Here is a 15596-nt window from a genome sequence, read left to right as displayed (position 1 = left end):
TAGTAGTAGTAGTAGTAGTAGTAGTAGTAGTAGTAGTAGTAGTAGTAGTAGTAGTAGTAGTAGTAGTAGTAGTAGTAGTAGTAGTAGTATGTAATAATAATAATAATAATAGGTAATAATAAGTTCCCTTACTTTCGTTTTTCCTTTTGGGACACCCCGCCTCGGTGGGATACGGCCGGTGTGTTGAAAGAAAGAAAGAATAAGTTCCCTTGAAACATGAAAAACGAAGTCCGCTCCTGACAGTGACATGAAAAGATGCGATAACATTTGATAAGAGCTGATGTTTGATGAGCATACACGAGGGTGCAGTGATAACACTTGATAAGATAAGATTAGAAGTGACATTTGATGAGCATGGCCCTTGCTTTGTTGTTTTGGCTGGTACACAAACATGTCTGTCTGTCTATTTGTCTGTCTGTCAGGCTCCCTGTCTCAGAGAGAGCCACAAGACTGGGTCATCACCTTTACTCATATCTTCAAGCAGAGTTTAGCACTTTATCTGGATTTTTTGGGTTATCCTAGGTAATTTACGCTATGTATACTTGTATTTATGTGTACTTGTGAGACAGAGATAGACAGACAGAGACAGACAAAAATAGACAGAGACAGACAGAGAGATAGAGACAGATAGATATAGATACAGACAGACAAACGGAGATAGAGCCAGGCCGCCAGCAGCCAGTCAACCAATCAGCCAGTCAGTCAGCCAGCCAGCCAGCCAGCCAGAATTTTCTCTTTACTTAGGGCATAGGTTATAAGACATTCTGAAAGGGTGTTGCACAAATGTTGCACATGGGTTATTATTGATTTTTTTTTTTTTTTCAACAAGTCGGTCGTCTCCCACCGAGGCAGGGTGACCCAAAAAAAGAAAGAAAATCCCCAAAAAGAAAATACTTTCATCATCATTCAACACTTTCACCACACTCACACATTATCACTGCTTTTGCAGAGGTGCTCAGAATATAACAGTTTAGAAGCATATACGTATAGAGATACACAACATATCCCTCCAAACTGCCAATATCCCAAACCCCTCCTTTAAAGTGCAGGCATTGTACTTCCCATTTCCAGGACTCAAGTCCGACTATATGAAAATAACCGGTTTCCCTGAATCCCTTCACTAAATATTACCCTGCTCACACTCCAACAGATCGTCAGGTCCCAAGTATCATTCGTCTCCATTCACTCCTATCTAACACGCTCATGCACGCTTGCTGGAAGTCCAAGCCCCTCACCCACAAAACCTCCTTTACCCCCTCTTTCCAACCCTTTCGAGGACGACCCCTACCCCTCTTTCCTTCCCCTATAGATTTATATGCTTTCCATGTCATTCTACTTTGATCCATTCTCTCTAAATGACCAAACCACCTCAACAACCCCTCTTCTGCCCTCTGACTAATGCTTTTATTAACTCCACACCTTCTCCTAATTACCACACTCCGAATTTTCTGCATAATATTTACACCACACATTGCCCTTAGACAGGACATCTCCACTGCCTCCAACCGTCTCCTCGCTGCTGCATTTACCACCCAAGCTTCACATCCATATAAGAGTGTTGGTACTACTATACTTTCATACATTCCCTTCTTTGCCTCCATAGATAACGTTTTTTGACTCCACATATACCTCAACGCACCACTCACCTTTTTTCCCTCATCAATTCTATGATTAACCTCATCCTTCATAAATCCACTTATGGCCACATCCACCTCAAAGCCACTAAACTTGGGGTCAAAATCACTTTCCTCTTAAAATGCGAAAGTTAATACTACATGAAATCAGTGAATCTCAGGTGTTTGCTGTGCTGTTTGCTCTAGCTGGTGCTCATTTGAACTGGTGCTCCCACAAGGTACTAAGTGGTCCCAGATTTTTTTAATACCATGCACACTGAGTATTAGGACCCATTCTATGCTGACAAGGCATCTCAGGCCAATCGTGCTAAATTTGAAGGCAGGAAAAATAAAACGTATATATACATTTGGGGCACTAGCGGTAAAAACGTATATATACATTTGGGGCACTAGCGGTAAAAACGTATATATACGTTTGGACCGTTTACGGGTTAAGAACCAGAGAAAGCATTGTGTAGGTCTTGTGTGAAATACAATCATACAATTAAAGATATTATGCAGACAATCAAATTCTGGGCACTCACAGGACCTAGTTAAGTTTACTTGACATACCAGTATGAAACTGATAAAGATAAAATATACATTTACTGGTACATAGCTGAAACTATAATATTTAAAAAGTTGTAAAAACACAAAACAATGAATTCAAGAATGTATACCTTACTGGTGCAAATATGACAAAGTCTGTACAACACTTTAGTGAGTCATTACAGTATATCCATAAGCAGAAAACTAGGGTTGGAGCAAATTGGAAAAGAACCACTTAATACCCAGATACTTTATCTACCCATAACTGATCTATCCATAAATTCAAATAATGAAATTATTCCCTCCATATACAGTATAAAACTTTTCTCAACTTGACTGCCACAATGATAAGTGTAGCACAATCTGGTTTAATATTTACTTATCTTTCCTACTCTACTGACTGTTATAATAAATGTCAGAAAATGACCAGACTGCATTTACACTACATGAATGGTACCAAAGAAAAATTCTGGGACAAATATTGTGCAGCTGAGCTTTTAACAGGGGCAATGTACAGTACGATATACTAAACAACAATGAAAGTAGCTTTTTTTTTTATCACACTAGCCATTTCCCACCAAAGTAGGGTGACCTGAAAAGGAAGATACACCATTTATTCACTCAATAGCTGTCTTGCTAAAAGTGTGCAGACATTACAGCTCTAATCACCTTCCAAATTTTAACAACTTCATCCCTCCTTCAGAGTGCAGGCACACTAATTACTATCTCCAGGATTCCAGTCCAGCTAGCTGGTTTTCCTGAATCCCTTTCTAAATGTTATCTTGCTCACGCTCCATCCTGCAGAGTGCATTTAGTGGGGCATGGCAAGAGACATGATCAACCAGTGAGAAAAGCAAGAGTAAATGTATCTTCAAACACTTTGTTGGCTGTACCAGTGAGAGGATCTTTCAGTGGACATGATGAGACATGTGCATAGTAGACTGACAAAGGGTTGTATGATCTACAGAAAAAGAACAATAAAAAAGGGTTGTCAAGAATTTTCTAAAGTGAGGCAACTCTAAGGCTTGGTTGCCTATGTGATGAGTTCCAGGACAGGTATTGTACTGTACACTTAGTAATATCTTCATTTTTCCATACCATCAGCCATAATGCTCAATAGGGGCAGGCAATAAATGTACTGATGGTCTTAAGGAGTACTGGAAAAGTACCGCATTTGCAAGTAACCATCAGAGAGAAGGGAACAGCCACAGGACCAAAAAGATGCATACCCTCTGATGGTACAAACTGCTGGAAGACCAAGCACCACCTCACTTACCCATCAGTTTCCAGAGTCACAAACAAACAAACAAAAATTTAAGATTAAATAGCAAATGCAGAAGCAAAACAACATCCAATCCACAAGCCAATCAAGAAGGGGCAGTACTGACCAAAGAAGTGTGGTGCCCATCAATAGGATGTATCTGCAGGGACAGACTCAACATACAGTCAGCCAAAAAAAAAAAAAAAAAAAAAAGTGCACAGAAACAAAAAATGCAAGGTAACATTTGTGTATTGTTCGTCATGGTATTGTGCCTTTTTATTCTCTACTGAAATTTATGTTGACATTTCAATCTGACTTGTGCCATTAAAACGACCAAGTTGGACACACAGTCGTAAGTTTCAGTCTCCTAAGTCTGGGTTATATGTGTATTTGTGCATCGTTGCAGCCATGATACTGAGACATTTATTCTTTATTTAAATGGAAAGTAAATTTACTGCACAATACAGCACTATATTGTACTCTTATTTAAATCTAATTCAGAAACATTTAAACACAATTTTGTGTAGTTACAAATGACAAAAAGATGAATCACACATACCTTTTGATCACTCTGTGCATGGCATGTAATGTGCTTAAGAGCATACAGCTTATGTGATGATGAATCTTCTACCAAATTCACTGTACTGAACCCTCTGTGGACAAGGAAAATGATCACAGACCTACAAATATTACTTTGTGAAGTAAAATTAACATAATTAATAAAAGATATCTGTACTGTCTCATAAAATAAACCTGTTACAATTGAACTTGAAAAGGTGCTTACAGAGCATACAGTAAATGCTCTAGTAACAGCCTTCTCTCATGTGGGAAGAAAGTCAGTACACACTTCCTAGTCCAGATCAAGATACAAAATTGGTCGCTTACCTGTGAGTAGTCATTCTTTCATCAGTCCAGTGGTAGATAAATGTTTCCTTACAATAAGTAAGGAAACACAAAGGAACAAGTGTGCTTAGTAGCCAACCTATTGCAGAGGCTCTCATTACCTCAAAAAGAAAAAAAATCATATTTCTTGAGCAATTTAAAAAAATATGAACCCACCACACATACACTAAATCAATAAATTTTCTGAGCAACAAATGTATTCTTCAAAATTTACAAAATCAGTTCTCATTATAAACTTACCAAATTGAAAATAAATTAGTTTTTTTCAACAAAATATTGTATATATTACAGACAGTTTCATTTTTAGCACATACGAAAATAATGCCGACTTTGTCTGTCGAGAAATTCCTTTAACGCCACAGTGTATAACTGCTTGCAATTGTCTTTATGTTACTTACAGTGGTCTTTCATTTACTATGTATATGCAAATCATCAACTTTTTATTCTCATTTATGTGTCTCCACTCTGAGCTTCTATTAGTGGTTTACATTGATTTGCTCTTTATTATTGTACATTAATGGTATATGATACAGACACGTTGATGAATAAGGCACCATATAACACTTGGTTATCTTTATTTCCAAAACATTTTGCTGCACAATAGGCTTTATCAATATAGAGGCTACTTATATACTGGAGACAGTGAAAGAGTGAAGAGATGATTTTAAGGTGAGTTCAGTCCCTTACCCTTGAAGAACTGATAGAAGTGTTCTGTCTCTTAGCCTTGATGAAAGATGTTCAGTCCTTCAGTCTGGACCTCATAGATCAGTGATGCTAGTGGCAGCGGTGGTATCAGTGGCAAAAAGGGCATCAACAGTTGTGGCAGCATCAATATTGGTGGTAGCATAAACAGTGGCACCAGTGTCAAAAGCAATGGTAGCATCTGCATTGTCAGTGGCAAAAGTACTACTGGCAGAGACTATATAAATTGAAATCCACCTGTCACAGTCCAAACCAAGTTTCAATTAACCCTTTGACTGTTTCGGTCGTATACAGTGGACCCTCGACATTCGATACTAATCCGTTCCTGAGAGATGTCGAAAATATCGAAAGTGAATTAATTTTCCTCATAAGAAATAGTGGAAATCAAATTAATTCGTGCAAGACACCCAAAAGTATGAAAAAAAAAATTACCACATGAAATATTAAGTTTAATGCAATAGAATAATTACAATAACAATAATAACAATAGATTAATAACAATAGAATAATTGACACTTACCTTTAATGAAGATCTGATGATGATTGATGGGATTAGAGGAGGGGAGTGTGGATGGTGTTAGTGTTTAGAAGGGGAATCCCCTTCCATTAGGACTTGAACTGGCAGCCTCATCATGTCTTACCACACTGTGTATGCCACTACGATTCTTAAATCTTTCAAACCAACCTTTGCTGGCCTTAACTTCACTCACATCACCACTAGTTGCAGGCAATTTCTTTACCAAATCATCATGCACTCTGACACATGCACTCCACTTTTGTACTTTGCAATTATCTCTTTCTTCATTTCAATAGTCATTAGCACCTTTTTTCTAGAAGGGTTGGCACTAGAAGCTTTCTTGGGGCCCATGGTTACTTATTTTGCAGAAACAAGCACCAAAAACAGTGATAATATGGATAATATGGAATGTATCCTTAGATGCGCACACATTGGCTGGCCTGTAAACACTGGCACACACGGGGCAGTTCAGGCCACACGTGGACACGTCTCGTATGAATCGTATCGAATGTCGGGTTTTCCATCGAATGTCGAGGCGAAATTTTTGCGTTAAAATGCATCGAATGTCAGATTTATCGAAAGTCGATGCCTTCGAATGTCGGGGGTCCACTGTATATACGTCTTACGAGCCACAGTGTTTGACGTATATTTTTTTTTTTTTTATTATCACACCGGCCGATTCCCACCAAGGCAGGGTGGCCCGAAAAAGAAAAACTTTCACCATCATTCACTCCATCACTGTCTTGCCAGAAGGGTGCTTTACACTACAGTTTTTAAACTGCAACATTAACACCCCTCCTTCAGAGTGCAGGCACTGTACTTCCCATCTCCAGGACTCAAGTCCGGCCTGCCGGTTTCCCTGAATCCCTTCATAAATGTTACTTTGCTCACACTCCAACAGCACGTCAAGTATTAAAAACCATTTGTCTCCATTCACTCCTATCAAACACGCTCACGCATGCCTGCTGGAAGTCCAAGCCCCTCGCACACAAAACCTCCTTTACCCCCTCCCTCCAACCCTTCCTAGGCCGACCCCTACCCCGCCTTCCTTCCACTACAGACTGATACACTCTTGAAGTCATTCTGTTTCGCTCCATTCTCTCTACATGTCCGAACCACCTCAACAACCCTTCCTCAGCCCTCTGGACAACAGTTTTGGTAATCCCGCACCTCCTCCTAACTTCCAAACTACGAATTCTCTGCATTATATTCACACCACACATTGCCCTCAGACATGACATCTCCACTGCCTCCAGCCTTCTCCTCGCTGCAACATTCATCACCCACGCTTCACACCCATATAAGAGCGTTGGTAAAACTATACTCTCATACATTCCCCTCTTTGCCTCCAAGGACAAAGTTCTTTGTCTCCACAGACTCCTAAGTGCACCACTCACTCTTTTTCCCTCATCAATTCTATGATTCACCTCATCTTTCATAGACCCATCCGCTGACACGTCCACTCCCAAATATCTGAATACGTTCACCTCCTCCATACTCTCTCCCTCCAATCTGATATTCAATCTTTCATCACCTAATCTTTTTGTTATCCTCATAACCTTACTCTTTCCTGTATTCACCTTTAATTTTCTTCTTTTGCACACCCTACCAAATTCATCCACCAATCTCTGCAACTTCTCTTCAGAATCTCCCAAGAGCACAGTGTCATCAGCAAAGAGCAGCTGTGACAACTCCCACTTTGTGTGTGATTCTTTATCTTTTAACTCCACGCCTCTTGCCAAGACCCTCGCATTTACTTCTCTTACAACCCCATCTATAAATATATTAAACAACCACGGTGACATCACACATCCTTGTCTAAGGCCTACTTTTACTGGGAAAAAATTTCCCTCTTTCCTACATACTCTAACTTGAGCCTCACTATCCTCGTAAAAACTCTTCACTGCTTTCAGTAACCTACCTCCTACACCATACACTTGCAACATCTGCCACATTGCCCCCCTATCCACCCTGTCATACGCCTTTTCCAAATCCATAAATGCCACAAAGACCTCTTTAGCCTTATCTAAATACTGTTCACTTATATGTTTCACTGTAAACACCTGGTCCACACACCCCCTACCTTTCCTAAAGCCTCCTTGTTCATCTGCTATCCTATTCTCCGTCTTACTCTTAATTCTTTCAATTATAACTCTACCATACACTTTACCAGGTACACTCAACAGACTTATCCCCCTATAATTTTTGCACTCTCTTTTATCCCCTTTGCCTTTATACAAAGGAACTATGCATGCTCTCTGCCAAATCCCTAGGTACCTTACCCTCTTCCATACATTTATTAAATAATTGCACCAACCACTCCAAAACTATATCCCCACCTGCTTTTAACATTTCTATCTTTATCCCATCAATCCCGGCTGCCTTACCCCCTTTCATTTTACCTACTGCCTCACGAACTTCCCCCACACTCACAACTGGCTCTTCCTCACTCCTACAAGATGTTATTCCTCCTTGCCCTATACACGAAATCACAGCTTCCCTATCTTCATCAACATTTAACAATTCCTCAAAATATTCCTTCCATCTTCCCAATACCTCTAACTCTCCATTTAATAACTCTCCTCTCCTATTTTTAACTGACAAATCCATTTGTTCTCTAGGCTTTCTTAACTTGTTAATCTCACTCCAAAACTTTTTCTTATTTTCAACAAAATTTGTTGATAACATCTCACCCACTCTCTCATTTGCTCTCTTTTTACATTGCTTCACCACTCTCTTAACCTCTCTCTTTTTCTCCATATACTCTTCCCTCCTTGCATCACTTCTACTTTGTAAAAACTTCTCATATGCTAACTTTTTCTCCCTTACTACTCTCTTTACATCATCATTCCACCAATCGCTCCTCTTCCCTCCTGCACCCACTTTCCTGTAACCACAAACTTCTGCTGAACACTCTAACACTACATTTTTAAACCTACCCCATACCTCTTCGACCCCATTGCCTATGCTCTCATTAGCCCATCTATCCTCCAATAGCTGTTTATATCTTACCCTAACTGCCTCCTCTTTTAGTTTATAAACCTTCACCTCTCTCTTCCCTGATGCTTCTATTCTCCTTGTATCCCATCTACCTTTTACTCTCAGTGTAGCTACAACTAGAAAGTGATCTGATATATCTGTGGCCCCTCTATAAACATGTACATCCTGAAGTCTACTCAACAGTCTTTTATCTACCAATACATAATCCAACAAACTACTGTCATTTCGCCCTACATCATATTGTGTATACTTATTTATCCTCTTTTTCTTAAAATATGTATTACCTATAACTAAACCCCTTTCTATACAAAGTTCAATCAAAGGGCTCCCATTATCATTTACACCTGGCACCCCAAACTTACCTACCACACCCTCTCTAAAAGTTTCTCCTACTTTAGCATTCAAGTCCCCTACCACAATTACTCTCTCACTTGGTTCAAAGGCTCCTATACATTCACTTAACATCTCCCAAAATCTCTCTCTCTCCTCTGCATTCCTCTCTTCTCCAGGTGCATACACGCTTATTATGACCCACTTCTCGCATCCAACCTTTACTTTAATCCACATAATTCTTGAATTTACACATTCATATTCTCTTTTCTCCTTCCATAACTGATCATTTAACATTACTGCTACCCCTTCCTTTGCTCTAACTCTCTCAGATACTCCAGATTTAATCCCATTTATTTCCCCCCACTGAAACTCTCCTACCCCCTTCAGCTTTGTTTCGCTTAGGGCCAGGACATCCAACTTCTTTTCATTCATAACATCAGCAATCATCTGTTTCTTGTCATCCGCACTACATCCACGCACATTTAAGCAACCCAGTTTTATAAAGTTTTTCTTCTTCTCTTTTTTAGTAATTGTATACAGGAGAAGGGGTTACTAGCCCATTGCTCCCGGCATTTTAGTCGCCTCATACGACACGCATGGCTTACGGAGGAAAGATTCTTTTCCACTTCCCCATGGACAATAGAAGAAATATATATATTCATAAATTCTAGCGGCTTCAAATCAAGCAGGAGAAAGCTGGTAGGCCCACATGTGAGAGAATGGGTCTGTGTGCACCATATAAAAAAAATCCTGCAGCACACAGTGCATGAGAAAAAAAAAACTCTACCGTTTTTTAATTAAATTGCCGACTTTGTGGTCTATTTTCGTATTGTATTTATGGATGTATTCTCGTTTTCTTGGTCTCATTTGATAGAATGGAAAACATATTATAGAAATAGAGGTGATTTTGATTGGTTTTCTATGAAAAGAACCTTGAAATGGAGCTCAAAGTAGGGGAAATGTTTGATTTTTGCCGATGTTCAAAAGCAAACAAATGATGTCATTTTCCAATAACTGTAGAAGTAGCCATTCTGATATGCAGTCATGAATGGGTTGACCTTATTTATACAATTATTACAATATTGCAGTAGTCTGCATAACAATAAATCTTCTACATTTTGTTTGAACAAAAATTCAAAATAGAAAGCAAGAGTAATATCAGAGGGGCCTGGAGACATGACTGAGGAACAAAGAAAATGCTATATTAGAGCCAGGAATGTCTGCACTGTTCATTCTGGACCCTATTTTGAAATTGTCATATTTTTTAATTTTTGTGAAATTGGCCAAATTGCAATTTCCTGATCACGTTATTGGGTAGTTGAAAGCGGTAAATGGGCAGTTTCTTGTACTCAATCGATAGAAAAAATGGAGTTCTAAAGAAATACCTAAGAGTTTGGTCGGCTGGAACAATGGAATTAGCCTAAAATAGGGCTCAAAGTGGGCAAAATCGCTGATTCGTAAATATCACCGAGGTCACTAACTTTGGGAGAGCGTAATTCCGTCAGTTTTCCATCAAATTTCGTTCTTTTGGTGTCATTACAATCGGGAAAAGATTCTCTATCATTTCATAAGAAAAAATATTTTTTTTTTTCGGAAATTTTGCAACACCAGGAGACACCTCAGGATTTGGGGTTGCGACAGTCAAGGGGTTAAATCACATCAAGAGCCCTTCACTGCTGCTGACCTGCCAAATAGCTGCAGACCAGTGATGGAAAGGAGAAGCAGTAAAATGTAATTTTAGTCACATTGCTTGAATGGGAGTAGTGACCTAAGATAAATGATTTCACTTTAGGGACAGGCAGGCTTTGAAGCTCAAGTTCACTGTGGATGTCCCGTGAACTCTCTCCTCAAAAGAAACTGAGGAAGGATGGCCATCCACCTGTGTGAATTCTGGTGGGAATAGCTACTCACAGTAATGAGTGTGAGAGTCAGTGCCTCGAGTTTGAAATAAGCATCAGCTTGTGCAACATTCTGCATGGACATTGGACACAAGTGCTAAAGGACAGCCTACCAAGGAAGGAAGGTCTAAAAAGCCAAGCTACCTCCTTCTCCAAGATGTTTCCCTGCACCACAATTATGTTTGGTCAAGCTGGTGCAAAAACCCATCTGCAACCATCCCCAGTAGGCCAGTCCCTCAGTAACAGCTCTGATTAATCTACCCAATGATCTACACAGAGGTCTTACACTGGTAGCAGCTACTCATCTAGAAATACAGTGGACCCCCGGTATTCGATGGCATTGGTATTCGATAAATCCGGTATTCGATACATTATATCGCAAAAAATTTTCCTCGGTATTCGATTGAAAACCCGGTATTTGATACGATTCGTACGAGACGTGTCCACGTGTGGCCTGAACTGCCCCTTGTGTGCCAGTGTTTACAAGCCAGCCAGTGTGCGCGCATCTAAGGATACATTCGGTACATTCCATATTATCCATATTATCACTGTGTTTGGTGCTTGTTTCTCCAAAATAAGTCACCATGGGCCCCAAGAAAGCTTCTAGTGCCAACCATTCAAGAAAAAAGTCACTAATGACTTATGAAATGAAGAAAGAGATAATTGCAAAGTACGAAAGTGGAGTGCGTGTGTCGGAGCTGGTTAGGTTGTATAATAAACCCCAATCAACCATCTCTACTATAGTGACCAGGAAAACGGCAATCAAGGAAGCTGTTCTTGCAAAAGGTGCAACTGTGATTACGAAACAGCGACCGCAAGTGTTAGAAAATGCTGAGAGATTGTTATTGGTGTGGATAAATGAAAAACAGATAGCAGGAGATAGCATCTCTCAAGCGATCATTTGTGAAAAGGCTAGGCAGTTGCATGATGATTTGGTAAAGAAATTGCCTGCAAATAGTGGTGATGTGAGTGAATTTAAGGCCAGCAAAGGTTGGTTTGAAAGATTTAAGAATCGTAGTGGCATACATAGTGTGATTAGGCATGGTGAGGCTGCCAGTTCGGACCAAAAAGCAGCTGAAAAATATGTGAAGGAATTCAAGGATTACATAGACAGTGAAGGACTGAAACCTAAACAAGTGTTTAATTGCGACGAAACAGGCCTGTTTTGGAAGAAAATGCCAAGCAGGACCTACATTACTAAGGAGGAAAAGGCACTCCCAGGACATAAGCCTATGAAAGACAGGCTTACTCTGTTGATGTGTGCCAATGCTAGTGGTGATTGCAAAGTGAAGCCTTTATTGGTGTATCACTCTGAAACTCCCAGAGTGTTCAGGAAAAACAATGTCCTCAAGGCTAATTTGTGTGTGCTGTGGAGGGCAAACAGTAAGGCATGGGCCACTAGGGACTTTTTCTATGACTGGTCACACCATGCATTTGCCCCCACTGTGAAAAATTACCTAACTGAAAAGAAATTAAACCTTAAGTGCCTCCTGGTGTTAGACAATCCCCCTGGTCATCCTACAGACTTGTCAGAGCGACTTTCTGGGGACATGAGCTTCATTAAGGTCACGTTTTTGCCTCCTAATACCACTCCTCTCCTGCAGCCCATGGACCAGCAGGTCATTTCCAACTTCAAGAAACTGTACACAAAAGCTATGTTTCAAAAGTGCCTTATAGTGACCACAGAAACTCAACTGACTCTAAAAGAGTTTTGGAAGGATCACTTTAATATCCTCAATTGTATAAACCTGATAGGTACGGCTTGGGAGGGAGTGACTAAAAGGACCTTGAACTCTGCTTGGAAAAAACTGTGGCCAGAATTTGTAGACAAAAGGGATTTTGAAGGATTTGAGGCTAACCCTGAGAATCCTATGCCAGTTGAGGAATCCATTGTGGCATTGGGGAAGTCCTTGGGGTTGGAGGTTAGTGGGGAGGATGTGGAAGAGTTGGTGGAGGAGGACAATGAAGAAGTAACCACTGATGAGCTGATAGATCATCTTCAACAGCAAGAGGGCAGACCTGAGGAAACTGCTTTGGAGGAGGGGATAGAGAAATTGAAGAAGTTGCCTACTTCAAAGATTAAGGAAATGTGTGCAATGTGGCTTAAAGTGCAAACCTTTTTTGATGACAATCACCCTAACACAGCTATTGCAAGCCGTGCTGATGACTATTACACTAACAATGTTGTGAAACACTTTAGGGATGTCATAAAGGAACGGGAGGTACAGGCCACTATGGACAGATATGTTGTGCGACAGAAATCCAGTGACTCTGAAGCTGGTGCTAGTGGCATTAAAAGAAGAAGGGAAATAACCCCAGAAAAGGACTTGCTACCTCAAGTCCTAATGGAAGGGGATTCCCCTTCTAAACACTAACACTTCTCCCCTCCTCCCATCCCATCAATCATCACCAGATCTTCATTAAAGGTAAGTGTCAATTATTTTATTGTTATTATTCTATTGCATTAAACTTAATATTCCATGTAGTAAAATTTTTACTTTTCATACTTTTGGGTGCCTTGCACGGATTAATTTGATTTCCATTATTTCTTATGAGGAAAATTGATTCGGTTTTCGATTATTATTATTTTTTTTTTTTTTTTTTTTTTTTTTTTTTTTTTTTTTTTTTTTTTTTTTTTTTTTTATTATTATCACACCGGCCGATTCCCACCAAGGCAGGGTGGCCCGAAAAAGAAAAACTTTCACCATCATTCACTCCATCACTGTCTTGCCAGAAGGGTGCTTTACACTACAGTTTTTAAACTGCAACATTAACACCCCTCCTTCCGAGTGCAGGCACTGTACTTCCCATCTCCAGGACTCAAGTCCGGCCTGCCGGTTTCCCTGAATCCCTTCATAAATGTTACTTTGCTCACACTCCAACAGCACGTCAAGTATTAAAAACCATTTGTCTCCATTCACTCCTATCAAACACGCTCACGCATGCCTGCTGGAAGTCCAAGCCCCTCGCACACAAAACTTCCTTTACCCCCTCCCTCCAACCCTTCCTAGGCCGACCCCTACCCCGCCTTCCTTCCACTACAGACTGATACACTCTTGAAGTCATTCTGTTTCGCTCCATTCTCTCTACATGTCCGAACCACCTCAACAACCCTTCCTCAGCCCTCTGGACAACAGTTTTGGTAATCCCGCACCTCCTCCTAACTTCCAAACTACGGTTTTCGATATTATCGGTATTCGATGAGCTCTCAGGAACGGATTAATATCGAATACTGGGGGTCCACTGTACACTACACTAGCATCAAAACCGGCAAAAAATGCCAGTCACCCATTCCTACCCAAAATCACTTGCTGACATTGCATTTTGGGTCACAAGAACAATGCAAGATCCCTATCCCAACAAGTTTCTGCCGTAGGAAGTCAGAGACTTGCCTATAGTACAGTACAATACTGGATATGAACAATAAAATGGTAAAGTAAAAGGACACAAGTGCAACTAATGTGACATTTATTGTGGCAACGTTTCGCTCTCCAGGAGCTTTATCAAGCCATTACAAACAATACATGGACACAGAGGGTATATAAAGGCTCAGAGTGAGGTGAATACTAGTGAGGTACCATTTCGATGTACACTAGTGGCAGTAGTAGTAGTAGTAGTAGTAGTAGTGGTAGTGACAAAAGTAATACAATATGGTAGAGCAATTAATTCGTACATGAGTAAAAGGATATAAAAGCTATTACTTGGGTAACATAAAAATAGGTTGGACAAATATAAACTGGAAAGAGGCAGCTTGTTTCAGTGTTCACTCTCTGTGCCTTGTGTCGTATAAAAGGAGAGACTAAAATGATGGACCTTTTGAATGATCAATCTACATACGAACCCATCAGCACTCAACAGTGGGAGACGCTCACCAAAGACTTTCTATACAAAACCAGACAAATACTCAAACGCACTAGAGAAGGGAAGAAACTTCTGTACTTGTTACCAAGCAACCCTAAACCAGCACACATGTATGGTTTACCCAAGACCCATAAACACAATATTCCTCTCAGACCAATCACGTCAGGAATAGGCAGTGCTCCACACAAACTAGCCGGAGTTCTTGCCAAACATCTTTCCTGCCTTCTGGGGACCATCAGCCCCGCTCATCTTAAACACTCAGGCGACCTTCTCAACCGCATCCGTAACCTCTCCATCCGTAACAAGAAACTAAGCAGTTTGGATGTGACTTCCCTCTTCACAAAAGTACCTACCAAAAAAGCCATCGAGGTTCTACGACGTAAAGTCAACCAGGACCTTAATCTTCCTTTACCTCCCGGAGATTTTGTTGACTTGATTGAACTCTGTGTTAACTTCAACTGTTTTTCCTTCAATAACAAGCTCTACAAACAAACCTACGGCATGGGAATGGGGTCCCCAATAAGTGCCGTCCTAGCCAACTTATACATGGAACACCTAGAGTCCGAACACTTCGCCAACATCATCCCTTCAAGCGTCACTTGGTTACGTTACGTGGACGATGTCCTCGTAATAACTCCAAAACGTTTTGATGTACGGGATCTTCAGGCAAGGCTCAACGCAGTTGAACCAGCGATTCAGTTTACACTAGAAGAAGAGTCCAATGACAAGCTACCTTTCCTCGACGTCCTCATTCACAAAGTAGACAACAACCTAAGATTTCAAGTTTATCGGAAACCCACCAATAAAAATGATCTCACACACTTCTATTCCAGTCAAGATACCAAGACCAAAAGAGGCATCATCATCGGGTTTTTCCTAAGAGCATACCGAATTTGTAGTCCTGAGTTTCTTGACGAGGAATGTACTTATATTCACCAAACATTCACTGAGTTACAATT

General features: G+C 40.3%; 1 protein-coding gene across 4 annotated transcripts in view; it reads right to left on the bottom strand.

The window, feature by feature from the left end:
* Window positions 1-15596, bottom strand: part of LOC128697867 (serine/threonine-protein kinase 16) — a 52769-nt gene that overhangs the window by 27872 nt on the left and 9301 nt on the right. Inside the window, exons 1-2 of one of the 4 annotated variants that reach the window (XM_053789839.2) lie at window positions 4309-4994; window positions 3983-4076 (exon numbers count right to left, since the gene is read on the bottom strand). In XM_053789839.2, the coding sequence (XP_053645814.1) occupies window positions 3983-4076; window positions 4309-4448 (234 nt within the window). In that variant the 5' untranslated portion in view covers window positions 4449-4994. Of the gene's footprint in view, window positions 1-132; window positions 780-3982; window positions 4077-4308; window positions 4995-15596 lie in introns of those variants that run through there. The other 3 variants (XM_053789849.2, XM_070090148.1, XM_070090147.1) reach the window with 3 other exon arrangements.

This window comes from Cherax quadricarinatus, chromosome 31 (assembly GCF_038502225.1).
Source record: "Cherax quadricarinatus isolate ZL_2023a chromosome 31, ASM3850222v1, whole genome shotgun sequence".
NCBI lineage: Eukaryota > Metazoa > Arthropoda > Malacostraca > Decapoda > Parastacidae > Cherax > Cherax quadricarinatus.
This window is presented reverse-complemented; position numbering and strand designations above follow the sequence as displayed.